Source organism: Setaria italica, chromosome VIII (assembly GCF_000263155.2).
Source record: "Setaria italica strain Yugu1 chromosome VIII, Setaria_italica_v2.0, whole genome shotgun sequence".
Lineage (NCBI taxonomy): Eukaryota > Viridiplantae > Streptophyta > Magnoliopsida > Poales > Poaceae > Setaria > Setaria italica.
In genome coordinates, this window is record NC_028457.1 from 18,955,246 (window position 1) to 18,980,187 (window position 24,942).

Sequence of the window (24,942 nt, forward strand, 5' to 3'; positions counted from 1 at the left end):
AGCCTGAGGTGTGGCAACCTTTGATTACAGGGAGCACACAATGAATCTCCAACATGGTGTCCAAGAACTCGTCAGGCATGGCCAGGACCCTGCACAATCAATCAATGCCCCCTGGCTACAACTATTGTTATGTTTTGTGCTTGGCTGTGTAGCTGCACACCTATCAGAGATTGGGAGGAAAAAAATTGAAACGATGGAAAACACGTGAACGAATTACACCGAATTGAGGAGCTTGGATTGGGGAGCATGTGGCTGCCACCAGCCCTGCCCGATTTTTTCTAGTGCTTCTGCTGAATCAGCCTGGTCGCCTGTGCACTGCCGCTCAGATGGCTTGTCGTCTTTGTGCCGCCTTCGGGACGCGCCGACGATTCGTCACCTTGACTTGCAGTTCGCCAGAGCTCCTCGCTGATTCCGCTGTCCACGACATCGCCGGTCGTCGAAGCCTCATCCGTGCGGCCCGTCATCATCCACTGGCTGTACCCCGCACCCCGCTCGCATGTTGCTTCGCTCACGTATGTTAACCGAGCGGCAGTAGCAAAGGAGAGGGTAAACGCTAGAAAAGAGGCTGACATGGAGAGAAAAAATAGTAAAACCAGTGACACGCAGGATAGGAACCAGGTTAAAACAGGCTAGGGGGTCATTTGGCCAGTAATGAGAGTTGAGGGGAGCAAGATTCCTGGTATTAGGTTCAGGGGTGTCTGTTAGATTCAGTGACAAGATCAGGGCGGTAATTTGGACTCCTATCTTTTGAGAATTATAGCATGTTTCCTAAGGTAAACATTTTGTCAGTCAGGCTGAAAATGCTCCCATTTTAAAACATGATCAGGCTTGAACTATTACGTCGCCTTTTTAAGCACATATGAAGTATCATATCAGTTGGAAATTTCTCATCTGCTTTTTCTATTTTGTCGATGTATGATCTGTATGGATAGTTTTAGGCGCTTAAATTTCGGCCTTAGTATTGGCCAATTGTGCTATCTTGTTTTAATCTACAGTCTAGACAGGAGGATACCAGTTGTACTGCAGAGTAATTTAATTTTGAATTTGGAACAAGAAAGGAACAGCTGTATTGAAGCTTGCAAAACTACTAGATTTTCAGAGTACAAAATGATTGAAATACAAATACGTGGAGAAGATTATGGCCATTTTGCTACAATGAAGCTGCGTTAATTTGTGCATGACTTATTGGCAGTTTAAAACTACTCCCCATGAGCTGATGTGGAAGGCATCGAGGCATTTAACCTATCTCACTGGCTTTCAGGGATTTGTCTGCCCTCTCCTTGGCTCCTACATTCAAAAAGTTTCCCTCCATGCACCCCAATATCTATCTTGGTGAGGATTCTGGAAAGATACGGCCTATTTTCTTAATCTTTTGGGGTAGTCAAGTATAGTTAGATGTTATGGTTGGCATACAGTGCCACTAGTGTGGCCACCGCCAATCATGCTGGCTTCAACGCCATGTTGATCGCTCGGAGATTTCATCCTTAAGCTAGCAAAGTATTTCTAAGTTATGTTATAATCTCTAAATAAGGGTCTCATCTCTTGTTATCCAATTAGTTGGTCTATTACAATTTAGTTGCTATCATGTGTAGCAGCTCCACATTATTGCCAATCCAGCAAAGAAAGAAGTCCCCATCTCTATCTCCTCTCCCTATATTTCCCCTCTCCTAGACATGTTAGCCAAGTACCTGATCTTCCTGATCACCATGGCATTTGGGGGCATCAAACCTGATCTTCCTAGTACCTGCAACTACAGTCTTCACCATATCCACTAAAGATTCTGAGATCCTAATTAATTAGAAGTGATAAATCAAGGCCCTGCATTTTGAGATCCACTTGATCACTTTTTGTAAGTGAGCTTAAATTCTCTTTATTTTTCTGGAGTTACTGCACCTTGGGGTATCCAACTCCATAGAACCCACTAGTCTGTTAGTGTAAGCTTCATCCTTTTTGTTAGCTCAATCACAAAAAATAGGTATTCTCAGCTGTTTCACCAGATCACTAGCTCTTAATATGCCTAAAAGGGACAGGATTGTAGTACATAACCTCATTAGTCCTCAGGGGCAGAACCATCCCACTTAACACAATATTGCATCGCCTGGAGGCATAGCACTAGCTGCACCATTAATAGTGCTGGCCCTTACCAACTGCCCCCTCCTCACAATCCATCGAACTGTTCCACCCCTTTTCTACAACCTCTGCATCATCACCATCAAACTGTTTCTCCCCTACTCTGCTCACCGCCACCACAAAAATAAAAGCACCCTCAACCACCCAACATGAACTGTGGGCTCCATGGTCAGTGCCATCAACACCACCTTTTTGGCCCCATTCCCTGATTTAGCATAATGAGCACAATCCTAAAGTCACTACAGTACAGAGCTGTCTATGATATGAAAGAAAAATAATTGCGCCATACTCATCCATCAAACAGAAATACAAATATTCCAGATCTGGCAAAGACTTTGCTGGCCAGTGGTCACTTAGGCTTCTTTAAGACTACAAAAAGACTTTAACGACAAGTCGATAACCAGTTGGGTGATGTTGCAAAATTAAAAAAAAATTAACCAGCAGGCAGACCTCGCAATGCAATAAAATAATTTGCCTCTGTGGAACATATGAATATTTTAATGGTCCGAATTGTTGGCTAAGAACACAGAACAAGAGAAGTGTTCTGTGTCAAAGAAGAAGGCAACAAGTATTTGTTATATTGCTGCATTTTTATTGTAAGAGAATGATAAGATACAACTTCAGAAGCGATATGGACAAAAGGTGCTCTAACCCAACAACATCACACGGTCACTAGTAGCAGCCTAGCAGGAGCTACCAAGCTAGTCAATGACTCAATTTGGAACTGAAAATTAGAAGAACATATTTTAAATTTGGGAAGTGAGAGAGAGTTACTTGGATGATCAGGTTTCAGGTCAACTGTCAACTGATGAGCGACCAAGCGACCATTTTGATCTCTGGTTCCTAATACAGCTCTAGAGTCACCTAAATTCCCAACAATAAGATCCTGGCCCTGATAATACAGAGGGAAAGCATTGAATTGTCAACATATAGAATTCTGAAGTAATACTAAACCCATTTTTTATAAGAAAACAGGTACCTGCTTGATTAAAGTAACTGCTGTACTTCCACTGCATATGCTATCGATATTTCTGTGTAATTTAAGTTCTTTATCTGTTACTCGAAAAGCCTTTCGGAATGAATCTTTCATTGAGCAAAAGAATTCCCGATGTTCTTGTTTCTGTCCAGACATGGGAGATTTGTCCTCTGCATCTGCATATGGAGATAAAGTCTCTTCTAGAATTGAACCATCTGAATTGCTGATAGGGCTTTCCCCATAGTCGTCATATATCAAATCACACAGCTTCAAAGGGAGAGTATCTCTAACTTTCCTTGCGACGATATGGCCATGTGGGCCGTGTCCATCAAAAACCCCACAAAAAACTGTGTCTGCTCTTCCATTAATGTTCTGTACATAATGAAATGGTATTTCCAAGGAGTTATGATCATATATCAAGAGAAAGCAAATAAAAGATCAAAATTTTCAAAGGATGTAAACATAACTTTTCATTCGAAGGATACAGTGTCAAAGATGGAGGACTTTTCCACTCTCTATTTTGCTCATTTGATGCATATGCAGGTCAAGCTTTCCTAATGTTCCAATATGGTGACCAATATACAACTTTAATAACTAATTTCTATCATAATATATTTATAAACATTGAAAGTTAATTACTATGAAGCTATTTCTTGGGACAAATTATCTACACTGTTTTGAAATGTTTAAACTCAACTAACAAGAAGAAGTTGTGGATCAAAGTCAATTATTTAACTGCAAGCTACCCAAAGTGCCATGGTTTTGTAACAAGGTTAGTAATAAACAACTATCCTATTTCTCAATGAGCAAATTACAAAACCACAAGATTTTTCTTTGAAAGGAAGACTCAAGATGTACTGCAACATCCAAACTTCCAAGCCTTCGAAGTTCACTGAAACTGGTGGGAGATGTTGTGCCATGCTTAGTGTTCAAGCATTTAGTTATTCAATTCTTCCTTTTAAAACATTTGATTGATGCGCCAGATCAGATAGTTGATCTTTTTCCAAAAAAAAGAAGAAAAATCAAAACAGTTGAATGAGGCTGGCATCATTATTAATTCAAAGGGGATGAATGGAGTAGCTTCATTTTGGTGCTGCATTGTCAGTAAGCATTACATTATTCAGAGTTTGAATACCATTTCATCAAGAAAATAACTTTAAGTTTAGAAAACATAATAAACCATGCCAAGTTTGTGTGTCATCGAATTGTTTCTATGAAAACACATCACATTTGATGAAACTGAATTGTTTCATTATGCAATGTTATCCTGAAGATAAAAGGGTTGGCAGATCAACACCTTGGGCTATTAATGTTTGTGCCTAATTCAACTTATCCCATTAAAGGCATGGATTCGTTCCTAATACTCCTGGGTCGAGAACTCGAGATCAATTTCAACGACGACCAACATTTGTCAATTAAAGAAAGGAGAGACAATCGCAAGGCAAATGATGTCGTATTAAGTAAGGGAGATCCCAGAAGACCAGTAGATAGATATACATTAACATACCTCCCAGACGACCATGGCGTCCTGATTGGTGCCTTTCCTCCCCTGCCGCGTAAAGAGGCAGGCCGCATTGCCCACGCCGTTCCCGGCGATCCTCCCGGGCACTTCCTCCTCCCTCCTCCTGCCCTCTCCCTCCTTGCCCCAGGGCGCCGCCCTTGCTGCCGAGGCTGGCCGCTGCTCCGCCGTCAGGCACGATCCCATCGACAGCGCCCGCACCACATCCTGAAGGCAGTCAAGGCACCCGCCGCCACCACCACCCGACGGCGCCGCCGTCGCCACCGCTGCCGCCGTAGCCGCCGCCGTCGTGCCTCCTCTATCAGAACCAACCCACCTGTCAAAGGTCCGCCCCAATGCCACCCAAGATCTGACCTCCCCGCGGCCCGACGACGCCTAAGATCGATCTTTGCGCGACAAAGCAGCGGCAGTGGCTCTTCCGATCTTGATCGCGTCACGGAAGGGGGGAGGAAGACGGCCAATCAACACAGTCGGAGACACGTCAGGAGGCTGGCGGTGGTGGTGGCGGCCAATGAAAAAGGTAAAAGGCAGGTCGGGGAGCGGACAAGAATAGGATGGTGGTCCGACGGTGAAATCGTGGAGAGAAAATAGTACACGGGGCGGGGAGGAAGAGGAACAAGTGGCTGTGCGCGGTTTGGGGCAGCGACCGCGAAGGGAGCGGTCGCAGTCTCGCAGAAAGCCAGTGGTCCACAAGAATTTCCCATCGCCAACGCCCGGCGGGCCTATGCGGTGGATCATGACGGATAAAGCTGGCAATGGTTCGGTGCGAACCCAGTTTTTTTGTTTGGGCTTTGATGGAGTTGAGCCTGGTTTTGGGGAACCGGTTGGCCCAGGTAAAGAGTTAGGTTTGGGGTACCGGTATCTAGCTGTGATAAGTTTGGCCCGGATTAGATTGGATTCCAGTGGTCGACACGTGTTGAAAGTCTTCTTCACATACTTCACGCACACCTCTTCTCTTCTATCTTCTCCCACCCACGGTGCTGCCGCCAAGGGGGCACGCAGCGGCCGTCAAGGGGACTCGTCAAGGTTCTAGTCGTGCCCTATCCGCAACTCGGATTCGCTACGGCCAGCGTGAGTCTCCACTACTCACTAGCGCTGTCGCCCCCAACTGGCACCCTGACGTACAACAGCAGCGAACAAGACTCCAGAAGGCGGCAAGCACCCCCTACCTGTAGCGAGGTGGCAATCTCACCTGACGGCGGCACACCTTCGAACATAGGCTGGTGAGGACCATCCTTCCCCTCTCCCTATCCATCTGCATCCAAGTATCCAAAACCTAACCATGGCCTATGTTCTTGATTTTAATAGAATTATCTTGCAATAAATCCCCCCTTGAACCTCTCTAATTTTACCTAGCAATAATCCATCCGGGATTTGATTTCTAATTTTGGGCAATGGTAGGAAGAATCTAAGGGGGTGTTTGGATCCTGGAGCTAAAATTTAGTCCGTGTCACATCGAATATTCGGATGCTAATTAGGAGGACTAAACATGAGCTAATTACAAAACTAATTGGAGAACCCCTAGGCTAAATCACGAGACGAATCTATTAAGCCTAATTAATCTATCATTAGCGAATGTTTACTGTAGCACCATATTGTCAAATCATGGACTAATTAGGCTTAATAGATTCGTCTCGCGATTTAGCCTAGGGGTTGTGAAATTGGTTTTGTAATTAGACTATGTTTAATACTCCTAATTAGTGTCCAAACATTCGATGTGACAGGGGCTAAAATTTAGCCCGGGGATCCAAACACCCCCTAACATGCATCATATATTGGTATGTGTCAGTTCCTGTTTTTAATATTTTGCTACGATTGTTGTTATGCCATGGCAGATTAATTTACTGTGCTATTTTGTCAAGTTGTATCAAGTCACTAACATTGTTTCCTGGCTATACTAATTAGTTCAATAACCATTACTGATGATTACTGGCTATACTAATAAGTTCAGTAACCATTCCTGATATTTTTTGCCTATGATTGTTGTCATACGATTGTTGTTATGCCATTGCAGATTAATTTACTGGTAATCTTAATTTGTGGCTGGAGAAGAGCATTTACTATAATATCTGTCAAATTTAATTTGTTGTTGTTGGGTCTAATGTAGGTAAACATGTCATCCACTGCTTCGGGTAGTTCTACAAGTAACCATTCCATAGATATCTACACATCCCAAACACGCTTCGGGTAGTTCTATAAGTAACTATTCCATAGAGATCTACACATCCCAAACACCACGCCGTACAAGGTCTGCTGTTTGGAAACACTTTGAGCAAAGTTTAGTCGATGTCGATGGTGATCTAAAGGCTAGTTGTAAGTACTGTAGACTGCACATGAACACCAAATTTGGCACGAGCAGTCTAAGAGGTCATATTGCTAATGCCTGCCCAGCTATTGATGCTCATATCAGACAAAAGTTTCAAGCCTCCCTTACTAAGCAATCATCAGCAGAACCTTTTGTGTTTGACCCTCAGTTATGTCGATAACAGATTCAGCAGGGGTTATATCGAAAAAGGTCCATGGTGGACTTGTTGACAGGTGCTTGCCTCGGTTAAAAGGATCATCGTAGACATCGATATTGGATCGGGCGGCCAAGAATGTGCTGCCGGTCTGTGGTCACCGACTCCACCCTGAAAAGAGGTGCCCGCAGTGATGGATCCCCAGAGAAGCAGACCATGGTTCGTGGGGGACAGCAATAAGTAGAAGAAAAAATGGAGAGGAGAGGGAGGCAAGATCACCACAGGGTGAAAAATGGGCGGAGGAACAGCGTGGACGGTGTGCAGTGAACGGTGGTGGAGCGGTTCCGGAGCGCGTGAAGATGGCGGGGTGTTATGGCCTTGGTTCCAGGACATCGAGCAGCAGGGCTTCCTTGGGTCGTTCCTGTGATGGTATGGAAAGAGAGGGAAGGTGAGAGTCGGCCATGTCATGGTGGATTACAGTAGCGGAGCTTCAATTCCTTACCAAAGCTCAGGGGAGATGCGACTCTGGCAAGGTGCGATAGCGGTAGAGGGCATGGGTGGTGCTGTGGTGGCTTGGGTGGTGAAGGGGGGCGAGGGGTTCCACAAGGGGTTTTATAGGGACGGGGGAGCAAGTGGGGGGAGGGATTGCACCGGTGGAAGTCACGAGCTTAACCATAGTTTGAATGGCAATTACTTGCCATATCCAGAGTGAGAGAGGGGGAGGGATCAGGAAAGAGCGAGAGGATAGGGGGCGGCGATCACGGGAGTGGGCCTGGATGGACACGGTTCCATGCCGGGGCGTCATGATTCGAAATCCCGGATGGGATTCGACCCATGCAGCGCGGAGGAGAGAAAGGAAAGGGAGAGGGAGGTGGAAGAAGAGCCTGACGAGTGTGGGCCGCCTAGCGGTGAGAGTGAGAGGGAGATGGAGGCGCTGGTTGTTGTGGACTGGCCCAAGAGAGAAGGCAGGGGAAGGAAGATGGGATGAGGAGATGGGCCAGTTTTGGCCCGGTACGGTTTGCTTTTGGGCTGGAAAGAAAAAGAAAGAAAGGGTGGAGTGTAAAGGTGGTTTGGGCTTAGGGATTAGAAGGAAATCGGCCCAAGCAATGCTTTGGTCATTTTACCATTTGAATAGTTTCAGATGATGCTAAACGAGTTTTGAAATTCAAATTTATTTTTCCAATATAACCACTATGCGGACCGGCATATATGCAAGCAAACAATTTATATTGTATGGTCCATTTAATTTATTTTATAAACTATCATTTGCACACAAATAATTGTGAACAAAATCTAACTAATTCTAGATATTTGCTAGAAAAATTTTAAACTATTGCAAAAAATGAAATTAGGGTGTTTCAAATCCTACCCCTTTTAAGATGAATCTCGTCCTTGAGATTCGGAAGTGCTGGCGAAGAGTTGTGGGAATTCAGCCTTTAGATCTTCTTCACGCTATCAAGTTGCTTCATCCTATGCATGGTGATTCCACTACACCTTGCACGTTCTAATAGTTTTGTTTCATGTAATTCTTTCAATTGTTTCCAAGATCTTGATTGGGTGTTCAGTGTAGGTAAGATCTTCCTTAACATTGAGCTCCTTCATTGGCAATTAATCCTCCTGAACTCAAAGACACTTCTTTAATTGTGAGACGTGGAACATGTCATGTACTTCGAAGTATAGCTCTTCCTGCTCAGCGCATCGTCAACCACATTTGCTTTTTTGAGATGGTATTTTATACAAGATCATAGTAAAAAGACTTGTTGCCATAGTTATAATGAATCAATCTCAGTTTTTCAATGGAAAACTAGAACTAAACAAAACCCGAACCCTAATGCGGCGGCTACTACTGAATATATGAAGGTTAGTTCATGCATGACCCTAGACATGCCCCCGTGGGCTCCAATACAATACACGAACCAACAGCCTAAAATATGATGGTGCAACACCCTTGATGAGGACATGACTCCTATAGATACACACAACATAAAGCAATATTTGGAGAGGCTTGGATCGTGAGGACATGACACGTATGCCTTCGGTCATGCTTGGAGAATGGCATGGAGATGGAGGAGGCCAACAAGGCTGTCAAAGTGGAGAAGGAGGCTAAAAGCTTATCCGGTTTGAGTGGCCAAGGTGGAGGCCCAAATCAAATCAAAGTTTGAGTCCACCTCGGAGTCTAGAAGCAGCACCCACCAAAAATGACGCCCAGGTCGCATATGTGCTCCATTTTAGGTGTTCTATATATACATGGAAAGGTAAGGAGATAAACTTTCCAACGGCACTAGTCCCAAGTCAAAATTCCATGAGAGTCAACAGGAATTGTAAAAATAGTTGGATGTATAGAATTTGCCAAGGCTGGATTCGGATTGTAGGACAACACCAAATTGTGACGGAGGCCACAACTTCATCCCAACTCCATTTTTGGTGTTCAACTATTTGATGGAAATCTTATCAAGTATATTTTCATATGGATCTGGACACATGTCCATATCTTTTCTAAGGCGGCCGCAATCGTCGGTTTACTACATATGGCTTTTTCTTTCTATGGTGTTGTGTCACCTTATTTTTGCCCAATGGGACGTGTATCAAGTTAGGTCTATTAGGGACCTATCCTAGGGTTGGAGCACGACCCCAACACCACGGTGGTCGTCCTCCCACATTCTTATACCCCTTAGCCGCCACCAAGAACACTCGGGTTTTGTTTAGATAAAAGTTTAGTTACTGCTACTTCCTTGTAAACGCATGTGTCAATTAGACCACCCGATTTGCTTGATTCAAAATTCCAAATTTGAGTGTATCAAATTCATCTCTTGGGTAAGGTCTGTGCGTTGTTTGCTTGTTCACTTGTTCTTCGATTTGCTTGTAGTTCAAGGTTGTTCTTGGCACGGCTAGAACAACAAGAAATTGGAGCTGGTGTAACTGTCGCTAAGGCACAACATTCCCTATGGTTGTTGTGGTCAAGCAGCACAACGTCGATCCTCCACCAAATCAAGTTATCCCCCACTCACCGAAAGATTGGGACCAATACTCTAGCGGGTTCCTATCATGTGGTCATCAGAGCGAGGTTCTTTGTCAGTGATTTACTTGTTCTACTTTACCTACACTACAGGAAATCTTCCAACCTATGACGAACCAAAAAGTTTTATAAACATATTTTTTTGTCGTATAACCATGATTTATGACGCGGGAGTGACAAAAACCCTTCTTAATTAGTCAAGCGTCATATACCGCGACTAGTGATATTCCTTATTTCATTGCGTCACTAAGATTATCACACCTACGAATCATCAAACGGAAACATCATAAATTGGTTCCTGCTGTTCTGCCACGATGGACAGAATCTAATGTGGCATCCGATGTGCCATGATAATTGTGAAAAATTGTTTCGTCATAAAATGAATTTATTGTTGGGTCGAGCCCAAAATTGTTCCCACATGCTAATGTTGTTCAGATAGCCTAAAATTGATTTCGGTAGGGCCATTTGTTGTTCAGTCGAGCCCAAAAGTTGTGCAAATTGTTTGCGGTCCTTTTAGTCTTGATTTATGAATGAAATTGACTTTGTCCCAATTATATGTGGGCTAAGCTCACTTAAGGCAAACAATAAATTTAACCAATCGGGCCTGACAAATAATTGATTTCATTTCAATTCCGATTCGGTTAGGAAAATAATAAACAGAATACACATATTTATGTATACAGGAAAACAAATTATTGTTTCCCATCAAGACAACCACTACCATATTAATCATCACATATCACAAAATATTACAAGGTAACTACCTCACAAAGAACAAAGATTAACAAAGCTGCATCCAGGTCATAATCTCAAGAGATAAAGTTGAGCATTGATCTTAACCTCTTGTATAGGTTAGCAGTTAACGAAGGAGTGCTTCACTATCTTGTGTTACCTTCTTCAAGTTCTCAATCTCAGCTGATTGCAATTTGAGAATTGATTCTTATTCTTCTGTCTTCTTCTTCAAGGTAGCTAACTCTTGCTGGTGAGCAACAAACCGTTGTTGAAGTTGTACCCCATCTTGTTTGTCGACATCAACTTGCTCCCCATCGACACTGCTGCATAAGGATTGGGTAAAGCTTCTTGAGTACTCTGCTACCTCATCAGATTTTTTTTAGCAAGAAGCAACATTGATTTGAGAACTTCCATCTAGCAACAGTGGATCCGAAATCTAGTTGTGATCTTGTAATTGATTTTAACTAAGGAAAGAAGGAACATTAATTATCATCATGTGTTTAGTTTGTTACCCTGGAATGAACAAGAGCGACTACAGATGTTGACCCTTTGGCCGGCTGAAATAGGATATAATCAAACTTCAATTGATGCATTTGTTTACGTATAAATTAAGAACAGACAAATAACCAAGCATAAGAACAAGTGGGAATAGTTGAGATCATCTGCAAACTGAAACAATTTTATCTATTAAGTTCTAAAAAATATTTATTGGAAAAGGTGAAAGATAAAGGGGATCTGCTAGAGCAATAATTTTTCACTAACTCTACCAATAGGGTACAGCAGATCCACATTCCCCAATCTAACTATAATAATGAAAGCCAAAGAGCATAGGGAAGCAATCTAATAATTTCATCTATTAAGTTCTACAAACCACATATATAATTTAACTTGGCATAAAAATAATTATTGGAAAAGGTGAAAGATAAAAGGGATCTAGTGGAGTAGTAAATTTTTACCAACTCTCGCAATAGGGTATAACAAATCCACATTCACCAAAGCACGCAACTACAATATTGAAGGCCAAAGAGCATGGGGAAGCAATCTAATAACTGAATTTAGCAATATGGGAAGGAGGTCGCTGACCTAATGAACTTGAAGAGAAGGATGTGTTGAATGCTGCCTCGATGGAGCACCCCGGGCATGCACCGCTTCCTCGATCTTCTTCACATGTAGTCAAACACGGCAGCCACCGGTGGCAGCCTCGAGGAAGCCGACGGAGCGACAGCCTCGAACCATCTCGCAACTTCAAGCCCACCGCAGAGGAAGCCTGCCGCTCATAGCCGAGGTAGCCAGCCGCTAGTCCAACTTGACAGCGCTGCCAAGGTCGCGCTTGCACTTGCCGCCATAGATCTAATAGGGCTATATGTCGGGAAGGGCAGAGGGGATTGATTTTGGAATTACTAGGCAGGATATGGGAGGCTTGGCTCCCCTCGTTTATCTATATACAACAGGGGAGGACCTAGAGGAAGAGTAGGGAATTCTAAATTTCAGATCCCATTTTTGTGCTCAGTAGTAGGAGACGAAACTCTTTGGAAACTGCCACGAGACATGGGTCACTAGCATGTTGGACCGATTGGGACTCGAACCCAAGCGTTAGTGACCTTACGTAGACGAGCGGTTCAAGAAGGGAATCTGGGACAGTCCGTGGCATCATGGTAGTGATGAGCACTCCACGAGTTATCCTCCTTGGTAGATTCATGTCTGCAAGATGATCCGACTATTGCATTACAAATGTACTTCAATGCAACAAATTAATGTACCATTTTGGCTGTTTACATGATAAAATACACTTAAATAATACTTTAAAACTATAGCGAACCCTAGTGGCGGCCTCCTAATCTCTACTCAACGTTCTTCAAAGCAAGCACGCGGATCCTCTTGATAACTTCGGGATGGTGGTAACACGCGAACACAAAATCCTCCGTGAGATCCATCCGGTGAGATTAGTGCTATGAGAGACATGCACTTCTCCTGCAATTGGCTGCAGTTAGTCTCAAATACCCATCGTAGAAATATAGTCATAGTTTTCTCACACTCCATGTCCCACGTCTTTGATGCACAGGGTAGCTTCAACCGTTCGATGCAGTATATGTCGGCGAGTAAGAGTAACACGGGCCAGGCATTGATAGGGATGTCCCATAAATCAGCCTCCTCTAAGAAGTGATCCTTCTCAGGCGTATTTGAGCAGCAACGAGAAGCCAACGGAGTTAGAGTCTTTAATTGAAATGGTTTCTGACTTTGACTCCACTCCACTGCCATAGAGCAATGCCTCCATCACACTAGATAGTGCTGCCACATCGGCCCGTCTTACTCAAATCACCCGACCGCCTATGTCGAAGATGATGTCCACAGGGGCTTGGGCTGCAATTGTTGTGCATATGCTTCTACCTACTAATGGAGGTGGAACTTCAATGTAGTCGTCCTCCAATAGTGTAACACTGCAGGATATGTTTATGCAACCAGAATGGTCCCACACATGCTCAATCTCATGATGCCCCACGAGGCAGTTAAAGCCATGTTCTAGATTCCCATTCCATAATTCAAGTTCCTTTAAATCTTGAACTCGAAACGTATCATCATAATCTATTGCGTCTCTAGCCACGGCATGGAACAAGACTCATACCTACGTGCAAGCATTCACAGGGTTGACCATTGGAGCGTACATGTGAGCATGTGTATTTATAGCAACGAGACACCTACCTTTTGCGCGCTATTCATCAGAACAAGGATGGCAGAAATTCCTTCTGGTCCTGCTGGTGGGTACCACAGATCATGAATACTTGTAGGGTAGCAACATATCCTCCATTGATGGCCTCCGGTCATGAATGTACTGGATTCCTTGTACTGCCCAATAGTTTCTTCTGCTTTTGCTTCCGCGCTTGAGACTGAGAAGTTGACTTGCGATGCAGGGAACATGGTAGTATGTAATGCCATAATTACAAATGACAATGATCGACTCATGGATACATTGCCTCTTATAGGTGGGAGTGTGTCGTTCCTAAACGGCCATTCGTGAACGTCCGTTACTAGTCTTGAATCGACATGTCCCTACAGTAGCGGTCATGAACACCCGTTACCAGTCTTGAATCGACACGTCCCTACAGTAGCGGTCATGAACGCCCGTTACTATTCTTGATTCCTGCCCTTTGGCGGTATTTGGTCCGCCATATTCCGGCTAGGCCTAGTCGCATCGACTAATTCACATTTTTCAGGCTCCGCTGTCATGCGAGAATCATCTAGTGCGAATCCATGCCCTTTGCAAACCCCTTCAACCACACACCACAAATGAGTTGGACTACTCATGACATCCTACATCGTGCGTTTGACAACATAAGGACTATCCGACCTTATCAATTTGTGCAACATGACAACAATTATTCTCTTTCTCTAGATGAACGGTGGCAACGTCTTTATTTCATTTAACTCACATTCAAAAGGAAACCTATGACTCATAATCTCACATGAATTGTTTTGCATGAATGTTGTTGTATGCCAGACACTCCAGCAAAATGTACACCTGCACATGTCGGGCTTATCCCGTGACACCCATCGTGCACATATGTAACCGATGTGTAAAACTGAAGATTCCTAGCTACATTCATGGTAGGCTTAGGCCTGAATATATTATGAGCATCTCATGTTTTTCATTGCAACTTTGGCCTACCACACCGAGCTCACGTGCCCGCCATAGTGCTCAATAAATATGCGATGCCTTGATTCATCAATTCATCGTCTTGCATTGTTCTATGTAGGTTTGCCCTTTTTGCCATATGGGGCATAGGCAATGGACCATTCGTGACCTCTTGTTCCATGCGCATACCATTACCATTTCACCTGCGTGGCTGTGGGATACTAGGGCGAGGCATCATCTTTAGAAGAGTATCTGCACCAGGATGGCCATTGAGGGATAAGGGTACCCATGGGTCCCTACTAACAAGGATACTGGTTAGCCCTGGTAAGTGGGCTTGCTCGACCATGCTGTGCGGGCCAAGGCATAAAGATACGTGGAGCACAAGTCTGGAGGCCGAGCGAATGGATTCTACCCGGATATCATGGGATACTTGTTGTAAACCGACTCACATTGCTTTCCATGTAACAATTGACTAGGATTAGATCCTATCCAATTGTAACCCTAGGTCATCAGCCTATATAAGGTAGCAAGGGGCTCACCCCCGAGGGTAACGCACATCGACTCTTCACATCTATGATCCGAAATACAATCCACTAGAACACAGAATGTAGGGTATTATTCTCCGGAGGTCCGAACCTGTCTAAACCCTACGCCCTTGTGTTACCATTCGAGTTCTTGGTCTTACGATCTCCCACGACTACAAATCTACCACCTGAGTAACCCCCTGGTGGACCGCCGATTACTAAATCTGACAGTTGGCGTGCCAGGTAGGGGTGAACGTGAGATCCTCCTAGCGAGCTTTATGGCAGTTATCTCCTCCTAGGACCAGATGATTGGCTACTTCTTTTGCAAAAGGGTCTATCTCCTGCAAGTTCTCCTGAAAGAGGTCGTCAGAGCAATCCTCTGTTATAGCCTCTGCAACAAGAGTCAAATCAGCTTGAGGATAGAAAGACTTGACGAAGCTCAGTAGTTGCTTGGAGACAGACTTCGCCATCTTCTGAATATAGCCGGTGAATTTCCCTAGCACGTCCCTGAGTACTTCATATAGAGGATGGGGCACTACACCCTCAACTAGAGGATCCACCATATCCACTATTGGCTAGGCCGCTTTGGATATCTCCTTAAGAGCGAGTTTGGAAGTTTCCAGCGCAGTTTCGCGCTCTCAAATGGTCTTCATGGCATTAACTAGATCAACCCTGCCATCCTCACGCATCCGCATCTCCTTCTCCAGATCATGCTCCAACTTCTCAACATAACGCACCAGCTTGTCATGTCGATCTGTCACCCGATAGAAAGCATTCTTCCAATCGGTGATTGATGCTTGAAGCTCTGGTTCCAATTTCTTATATTTTGTGCAACATTAGCATGGGGTCAGCAAGATCATTAGACAATCAGTAGTCGAAAGACATCAAAGAAGAGGAGACTACCTTAAATTTTCTGATTGAGAGACTTATTGTGAGCAACAAGACGATGGTTTTTATCCTCCAGGTCTTGAATCCGACTTCGAAAGGCCGCTGTCATGCTGTCGTGCTTCATCATCAAGAGGGAAGTATACAATTTGTCCTTGGCAAGCTCTTTCTCCAGTGCTTCAGCAAGAGTACGGTATCACCATACCCTTTGAGCATCTCCGACTTGCGATGGGAGTGATTGATCAAGTCCTGGAACTCAGAAATTAGTACTTGAACCATCAAATGAGTACAAGCTAGAAAATATTGCGCCAACAAATTAAGGCATATTCAACTCAACTCCTCATAAGTGCCGAGATGACGGTGCATCTCCATGATAGTAGCTATCATCTTTGGGTTCAGCAGTGGATCATCAATCAGTTGGATGTCCTCCAGAGTCATCTTCCTATTAGTGCTAGTCCCAGCTTCCACGCTTGCATGAGGGACCATCTCAAGACTTGTCGATGTCCCCACCTGGGAAGATGCATTGACAGCCATGGCATCAAGAGTTGTTGCCGCCTTGATTTCTATCTCTAGCCTAGGGGCTACATCTGCAGCCATAGCGCTAGAGGTAGTCATCACTTCACTAGCAATCCATTACTCGAGGGCTGTAGAAGTAGTTGCCACATCCACAATAGCTCGTGCTTCCTTGGGTACTTGATGCTCGAAGGTCGAGATATCAATATTGGTCGCTGCACGAGAAGAAGCCATTACATTTTTAGGTACTTGTTGCTTGGGGGCTAGCACTACAACGTCAGTCAAAGATGATATGACATCTTGCATGAACACTGCTACAAATGATACAGCACATGGACTACTAGTTGTCGTTGGGTATTCCTCTGGCAGCAGATTTGCTTGGGCCGTGGCAGCATACTTGACTGAAGGGCCATCGCCATCAGTCACGGGTCTTGAGCCAAACTCTCCAAGTTTTATATCAGAGGATTTTTTGTATAAGATAAAGCTTTAGAGACACAACAAGTTGATTATGAGCCACAAATAGTGCTCAAAAAGAACATGTAGATTATCTTGACGATCTCCTCAGCTTTAGTGTGGGTTCTCCAAACAACTGCAGCGGCTTGATAATGGGAGATGGTGCTTTTGGCACGGCCTACACATCTAGAATAGGATCTCGGCTTACTTTGAGCTCCGCCTCTGTTGCTTGAGTTGTATCTGCGCCAGTGGGGTTCATCACCTGAGGATCACCCTACATCTTGAGGCTCTAGATCATCCTCAATTTCAATTAGCGATTTGTTTTGAGCAACTACAGTAGACACCTTCTCCACTTCAGTCACCTCTTCGAGTACCTGCAACCCATCAATATCATCTCGAGTAGGCATGGTGGTGGTGCTGTATATACCTTGCAAGAGTACATGATCCTCAGGATCTTGTCCTTCTTCAAAAGTAATTGTCGTGGGAGGCACAACTTCTATGGTTACAGACTTCTTCACGAGCTTCTTCCCAACTACAGACCATTTCTTCTTTGGTGGCAGAGGAATTGCAGCTTCAAGCTTAGCATCAGCTGAGCGCTTCCTCAATCCAGAGGATGACCCAGCCTTAGCAGATGGCCGGGCCTTGACTTCAATGTCCTCTGAGGAATCGACACTGGTGTTGCTGGAGGCCTTGAGTACTTCCTCTTCCTCATCATCACTCCTTGTGCTTTCCTCCATAAACACGCGAAGAGTAGCTTCGCAAGTCATGTCCGATCCGGGAGCAGGAGGAGCAAAGAAATACAATCCAACATCTTTCTGCACACAAAGACAAGTTAGCGGAGAGCAAAAAACTTCAAATAGGTACGTGGAGGTTACGGCCATGGGTACTTACAAGCTTTTATGGGTGCAAGGTGCTGAACTCACACACAATTGTGGGAATCTCAGTCATATGTTTAAACATCCGCTTCAACCTCACCATAATTTCATTTGTGCTGAGCTCATCAGGAGAAAGTCTCGATGGATCATTGACAGTAGTATACTCATAGCTCAGTGGCATCATTGCTGCAAGGGTTGTATTCATCGCTTCATAAAGCTGAAGGCTACTCTAACTCCAGTGAGCCCTTCTTACTTCAGCTTGGCTATTCTATCAATGAGATCAGGTAGTTGGAGGCAATCCCCATGTGTAGGCTCATCAAGCCACCAGTTGTTCCAGGAGGGGCGATGCCCTGTCAGCTTTGGTAGTTTTGGATCATGATTGCCAATATAGCACTATTTTTCCTTCCACCCAACATTGGAGTCTATCAACTCATAATCTAGATGCAAGCTACTGAGTTTCTCCCGCATCTGGATACCGGCACCTCTGACTACTTGAGTGTGCTCCCTCATCGGTTGCGGCTTTACATAGAAAATTTTTCGGAATAACTAGAAGTGGGGCCTGATTCCCAGAAAAGCTTCATAGAAGTGAACAAAAATGGTAGTATGGAGAATTCCATTAGGGTTCAGATGAACCAACTCTAACTTATAGTAATCCAGAAGATCCCAGAAAAAGTCGGATGTTGGCAATATAAGACCACGCTCGATGAAGTGAGCGAAAATTACCGTTTCATTGGAGTGTTCCTCTAATGGCCATGGATTGCTGTAGGTGGATCTCCAACTAATGAAGTCTTGATTTTGGAGCAGTTTGGCGGGCACAAGCGCCTTGATCTCCTCTTATTTTAAGGATGACCGCGTCCAAGCGCAAGCGGGAGTGGGTGGCGCCGTTTAATCAGTCTTCCTATACTTGGGTGCAGGTAACTGCGGCTCTTTCTTCTTGTCGGATCTCTTATTCTTCTCCACATCAGCAGTCTCGGATCCAATAGCTTTCCTTGCTTGATGTCACGAGTGTTTTGTCTCGCATACGCTCGGGGGCTGCGAGGTTGGAGGTGGCGGCGCTAGTGTTCAAAGATCAAACAGTGGTGGCGACGCTAGGGCAATAGCGCAAAAGATGGAAAGGTGAATGACAAAAGTGAAACAGAAGGGATAACTTCCTTCATTATTTATAACAGTGGTCGGTAACAACTGCTCAATTAAAGGGATTTCAATTTAAAGGATTCCTAGAATCTCGAACACCTGATTGGCAGTTACCTTTATTTCAGGAGGAGATAAGATCTCTTCCTAGAGATGGCCACATTGACCAAAGGTTGACCCTTATACCCACCAAACTTGTCGGCTAAAGGCTCAGGGGCTATGTGCCATGTGTCCATCGATAAAAAAAAATTTCTCCAGGTTTTAAGGAGAAAGTGATGCATATTACAGATTGATTCTCAACCTGATTCTTTGATTCAACCTAAGGCTTAGGGGCTCCTCCATATGGAGTGCAACAAGTCGCACTTCTATATAAAATTCAAGGTTGAAGGATACGAGACTATGTTAAATGAGGCTTGAGCACATTCTAGACGCATGACAATTTTTTGGTACCTTTGAAGATTCAACCAAATGGAGTACTAGAAGAGTACCAAAACTAGTTGGTGAAGTCTACAAAAGTACTTAGAACTGATGCATTTGACTAAAAAGTACTCAGGACTTGTTGTACATACATCTATGAGCCCACCAGAAGGTTTGGACAGTCCTAAATATAGGGCTGGATACCGAGACGCATCTGATATGGAGACCATGACGCAGGACGGCATAGTCTATATGGAAAGATAGGAACTAGTCGGGGATTAGGAAAGTACTCGTTGTAATAAGAGTAGAACTCTTCTAGTCGTATCCGACTAATATTCTTGTAACCAACCAACATGTAACCCTGCCCCCGGCAATATAAGGTGAGGTAGGGACCCCCTCCAAGGCAATTCAATCCAACCAACACACAAGATGTAGGGTATTACACAATCTAGCGGCCTGAACCTGTCTAAATTGTGTGTCTACGTTACCTTCGAGTTCCTGATCTCGACGAGCCCGCTAACCAAAACACTACCTCGGGGATCCAACTCGGTAGGTTACCGGGTCTAAACACCGACACCAAGAGGGCGTGAAACCACGATTGCAAGGGTCAAACCTGTGCTAAACAGAAGTATATATGTGGAGCTTGGGAGGCCATATAAGGATTAGCAATAATTCAATTCAGAAATGGAAAAACTAAAAAATCAGTCCCAAGCTAGACTATGTCACCGGCCTAAACTTGTCTCGGACCTAGTCCAAGCAAGCAACAATACAACTCAGCACAAGAACTCAAAACGATGCATGCACATCTGAATTTTGCTCGTTTTCTCTTCTTTTAGTTTTCTATTTTCTTTCTTTCTTTTTTTTATGGTGCGGCTTTTTTTTCTTTTTTAGCACCTCTTTGCCTTTTGCTCTTTTTTTAACTCAGAAATTGCTGCAATGCACCACGTAGAACACAAAGTGGCCTAGCAAGCTGTACAAGTGCATCTCAACTTCTCTTTGCCAGCAAGGACATGTACAGCAAAGCTTATGTATGATATAAGAAATAGTAGGCAACACCTGAATCAAATATGCATGCTAAGCTTCCTGCACGAAGGATCTCCTTGGTTTAGAAAATTTCTAGCAAACAAGGAAACACGATATTATATTGGATCTGCTGAGATATACAGTTCTAACATGGAGATCTACAAGAGAGATTCTGCTCGGCTGATTAGATCATCAAATATTAAACTTCTAAAAGTAACGCAAAACAAAATCCGAACCCTATTGTGGCGGCAGCTACTGAATATATGAGGGTTAGGTCGTGCATGAGCCCCTGGACACGCCCCCATGGGCTCCAATACGATACACGGACCAACGGCCAAAAGATGATGGTGCAACAACCCTGACTAATTCTGGACGTCCACTTGTTTCGATGATTTCTATTGACTCCCATGTAATTTGGACCTGATACCGGTGCCATTGAAAAGCTTATCTCCTTAACTTTGCATGGATATATAAAACGCCCAAAACGGAATCCTTATGTGACCTAGGCGTCGTTTTTTGTGTGGGCTGCTCCTGGACTCCGAGATGGACTCAAACTTTGATTTGCTTTGAGCCTCCACCTTGGGGACTCGAACAAGATGAGATTTGGACCTCCTTCTCCATTTGGACAACCTTGTTGGTCTCCTCCGTCTCCATTGCATTCTCTAAGAATGTCCGTATGTATACGTGGCATGTCCTCATCACTCGTTGTGTCTCATTAACTCTTACCTTGCAACGTGACAACCGGTTTTCTCAGAGAGTAATATCTATCCCATAGGTTATTGGAACAACAAGATCCACCAAGAAGTCTACTCCCTTATTTTAAGTTCAACCCCTGGACATAGAAATTTTTCCTTTTCTTCTCCATCATGAAGGGTAACAAGCATTGGTTGCGTCATACGATGTTTAGTTAACCGATGTGTCTCAACCAATTTGGTGTTGATGAAGGAATGCACAGCCTGTGGGTCTACCAAAACTGGGGTTGGCGATGAATTAAGAAAAGCCATGTTGTCGTGTCCTGGCACGCTAGATTGGAATGAAGGATGCCCCCGCCTCTCGCCGAATTCCTTCCTTCACGCCTCCGTCTCGCGAAATGTGAATTATTAGGAGTGCCAAGGGTGGGGGTGCGCGATGTAGGGATACGAGGTAGGCTACACTAGCGCAAATCAAAATTTCTACCACGTAAAACCAGGAAGAACTGCCGTATAAGGATCACGGGATTACCACTCGACGCACTACTGGTGCGGAAGATGTAGATTTGCGTCGGTGCAGTGAAGACGATCAACGTAGTCGTACGTAGTCGATCAACGTAGTCGTACGTAGTCGATCACGTCAACGTCCAGCAGCCCCTCAGCAGCTCGTCCACGTGCAGCAAGATCGCCCTCGTGCCGCGGCTCGTCGTGGCTCGTCGGCGGCTCGTCCAAGTGCTGCAGGCGCAACACCTCCAAGGTATCCACACGTGCAGGGAGGAAGCATCACAAGCCGGACTACTAGATCCGCGAGTTGCAACAGGCGAGGGCGTGGGAGGCACGGCAGATGTATTTCGCCAAAAGGTGTAAACCCTAGGGCGCCCCCACCCCTCTATTTATAGAGGTTCCTAACGGGCCTCTGGGTCCGCGGCCCATTAGTACTTCTAAACCTAATCCAACTCGGATCAGATCCGAATTGGGCTTCCAGCCCCTTAAGTGTGTGACCCTATGGGTTCGGATACGTATAGACATGGCCCGAGTACTCCTACTCGACCCAATAGTCGATAGCGGCCTCTAGCAAGACGTGCCAACTCCTATACGCACATGAAGATCATATCAGACGAACCATCACAACATAATATACATGCTTCCCTTTGCCTCACGATATTTGGTCTAGCTTCAAGCCGACCGCTCTTTCTCGATCCTGTGATTCGGAATCCCTTTGTAGGTTAACTCTTAACCGTACGTAGCATGGCCATGCATTTTCGGATCCGATCACTCAAGGGGTTCAAAGATATCACTCTCAATCAGAGAGGGGCAAATCCCATCTTGATTGACCATGTCTCATAGCATGGTTCTTGACAAACCTGAAAGCTACCTTTATAACTACCCTGTTACGGCGTAGCGTTTGATAGCTCCTAAGTAGGTCGATCCACATCTTGAATACATGCGACAATCTCAGGTCTAAGGACAAAGCGTATATGTTGTTTAAAGAGAGAACTACTTCTCATGTTGGGTCAGTCCTAGCACATGTCTCCATATGTGTCCACATTATTAGTTCAACATCTCCATGTCCATGACATGTGAAACATAGTCATCAACTAATACATGTGCTAGTCTAATATTCATGTGTGTCCTCACATGAACTCCGACTAGGGACAACTTTAGAATAACCATACAAGTAAAGAGTTTCACATACAATTCACATAATTGCAAATCAATTCAAGTAGCCTTTAATGGATATTCAATGAACACAATATACAAATCATGGATACAAATGGAATATCATCATCTCTATGATTGCCTCTAGGGCATACCTCCAACAGTCTCCCACTTGCACTAGAGTCAATCTAGAAGGTATCTAATACCCATAGCTCTTGCATGCGCATCATGCTTAGCCTGCAGGAGTGGTTTTGTAAACGGATCAAAAATGTTCAGATACGTGTGTATTTTGCATATCTTGATCTCACCCCGGTTAACGAAGTCTCGAATGAGATGAAATCGCCGCATTACGTGTTTGTTTTTCTGGTGGTTCCTTAGCTCCTTTGCTTGCGCAATTGCCCCATTGTTATCATAGTAGAGATTCAATGGGCTGGACGCATTCGGGAACACACCAAGCTCAATGAGGAAATTCCTTATCCAAACACCCTCCTTCGCGGCTTCCGAAGCCGCGATGTACTCGGCTTCTGTCGTAGAATCGGCCACCGTCTCCTGCTTGGAACTCTTCCAACTAACAGCACCACCATTTAGCGTGAACACAAATCCTGATTGTGACTTTGAATCATCTCTGTCGGTTTGGAAACTAGCATCGGTGTAACCTATTACAACGAGCTCCTCCTCACCTCCATAGACAAGGAACATATCTTTAGTCCTTCTCAAGTACTTAAGAATGTTTTTCACCGCTGTCCAGTGACTCTCACCTGGATCAGATTGGTGTCTGCTTGTCATACTTAGCGCATATGAAACATCTGGGCGAGTACTTATCATTGCATACATGATGGATCCAATAGCCGAGGCATATGGCACTCTACTCTTGTGATCCCACTCATCAGCAGTCGAAGGACACTGAGTCTTGCTGAGATGTATGCCATGTGACATAGGCAAGAACCCTTTCTTTGCCTCTTCCATGCTGAACTGCTTCAATACTTTGTCAATGTAAGTATCTTGGCTTAAACCTATAAGCCTTCTCGATCTATCTCTATAGATCTTAATGCCCAGAATATATGCCGCTTCCCCTAAGTCCTTCATCGAAAAACTATTTTTCAGTGAAGTCTTTACGGACTCAAGCATAGGAATGTTATTTCCAATCAGTAATATGTCATCCACATATAAGATTAGAAATACTACAGAGCTCCCATTAATCTTCTTGTAAACACAAGACTCTTCATCGTTCTTGGTGAAGTCAAACCCTTTGACCACTTCATCAAAACGAATGTTCCAACTCCTAGATGCTTGCTTCAATCCATAAATGGATCTCTGAAGCTTGCATACCTTTCCAGCATTTTTCAGATCGACAAAACCCTCGGGCTGTATCATATACACGTCCTCAGCTAGGTTTCCATTCAGGAAAGCTGTCTTGACATCCATCTGCCATGTCTCATAATCGAAATATGCAGCTATAGCTAGAATAATCCGAATGGACTTAAGCATCACTACGGGCGAGAAGGTCTCGTCATAGTCAACTCCTTGAACTTGTCGAAAACCTTTTGCGACAAGTCGTGCTTTATAGATGTGAACATTTCCATCCATATCCTTTTTCTTCTTATAGATCCACTTGCACTCTATGGCTTTAACACCATCAGGTAGTTTAACCAAGTTCCAAACTTGATTGTCTCCCAGGGACTCTATTTCGGATTGCATGGCACTCTGCCATTTTTCGGAGTCTGGGTCCATCATTGCTTCTGCATATGTCGCAGGCTCATCATTGTCCAACAATAATATTTCCCGCATTTCGCGGAGCCTTGCCGACCTTCGTGGTTGTGGCGGTGCTTCTCTTTCCATGGGTATCTCAACTTGTTCTGCTACGTTAGCATCACTCATTGATTCTTGCCCGATCGGCTCATCTTGAACTTCTTCAAGATGCACTGTCTTTCCACTCTTTTCTCCTTTTTGAAACTCTTTCTCTAGGAAAACCCCGTTTCGAGCGACAAACACTTTGCCTTCTGATCGGTTGTAGAAATAATATCCCAAAGTTTCCTTTGGATATCCCACGAAAATGCACTTATCCGACTTGGGTGTGATCTTGTCCGACTGAAGTCGCTTGACAAACACTTCACATCCCCAAATCTTTAGAAAAGACAAACTAGGAACCTTTCCAGTCCATATCTCATATGGTGTCTTAACTACGGATTTAGATGGTACCCTATTAAGTGTGAAAGCTTCTGTTTCTAGAGCGTATCCCCAAAATGACAACGGTAGGTCCGACTGGCTCATCATTGATCGAACCATGTCTAACAAAGTTTGATTACGTCG

At 44.3% G+C, this 24,942-nt stretch overlaps 1 protein-coding gene and 1 long non-coding RNA gene across 3 annotated transcripts; one reads left to right on the forward strand and one right to left on the reverse strand.

Annotated features, from left to right (window-relative positions):
• Positions 1 to 6: 6 nt before the first annotated feature.
• On the reverse strand, positions 7 to 5,229 carry LOC101778619 (probable protein phosphatase 2C 75). Of its 2 annotated transcripts, XM_004979155.3 has the most exons (4): positions 4,614 to 5,228; positions 3,110 to 3,478; positions 2,905 to 3,022; positions 7 to 2,335 (listed from the first exon to the last, which is right to left on the reverse strand). In XM_004979155.3, the coding sequence occupies exons 1-4, from the start codon at positions 4,809 to 4,811 to the stop codon at positions 2,238 to 2,240; spliced, it is 783 nt and encodes a 260-aa protein (XP_004979212.1). In that variant the 5' UTR covers positions 4,812 to 5,228; the 3' UTR covers positions 7 to 2,237. The 2 variants fall into 2 exon arrangements, with proteins under 2 accessions (XP_004979212.1, XP_022685094.1); XM_022829359.1 differs by having other exon boundaries at positions 7 to 3,022; positions 4,614 to 5,229.
• Positions 5,230 to 5,541: 312 nt separating this feature from the next.
• On the forward strand, positions 5,542 to 7,098 carry LOC111258164. The gene is made up of 2 exons (XR_002678766.1): positions 5,542 to 5,848; positions 6,733 to 7,098. It is a non-coding gene; the product is annotated as an uncharacterized LOC111258164 (long non-coding RNA).
• Positions 7,099 to 24,942: the final 17,844 nt, after the last annotated feature.

What these genes read in the sequence shown, in the direction of transcription:
- LOC101778619 (XM_022829359.1), bottom strand. Translation starts at nt 4,811, where the DNA reads ATGGGATCGTGCCTGACGGCGGAGCAGCGGCCAGCCTCGGCAGCAAGG. An exon ending in ACGCCATGGTCGTCTGGGAG is followed by an intron (nt 3,479 to 4,613) that starts GTATGTTAATGT and finishes CATTATGTACAG; the next exon opens with AACATTAATGGAAGAGCAGA. An exon ending in CAGTTACTTTAATCAAGCAG is followed by an intron (nt 3,023 to 3,109) that starts GTACCTGTTTTC and finishes CTGTATTATCAG; the next exon opens with GGCCAGGATCTTATTGTTGG.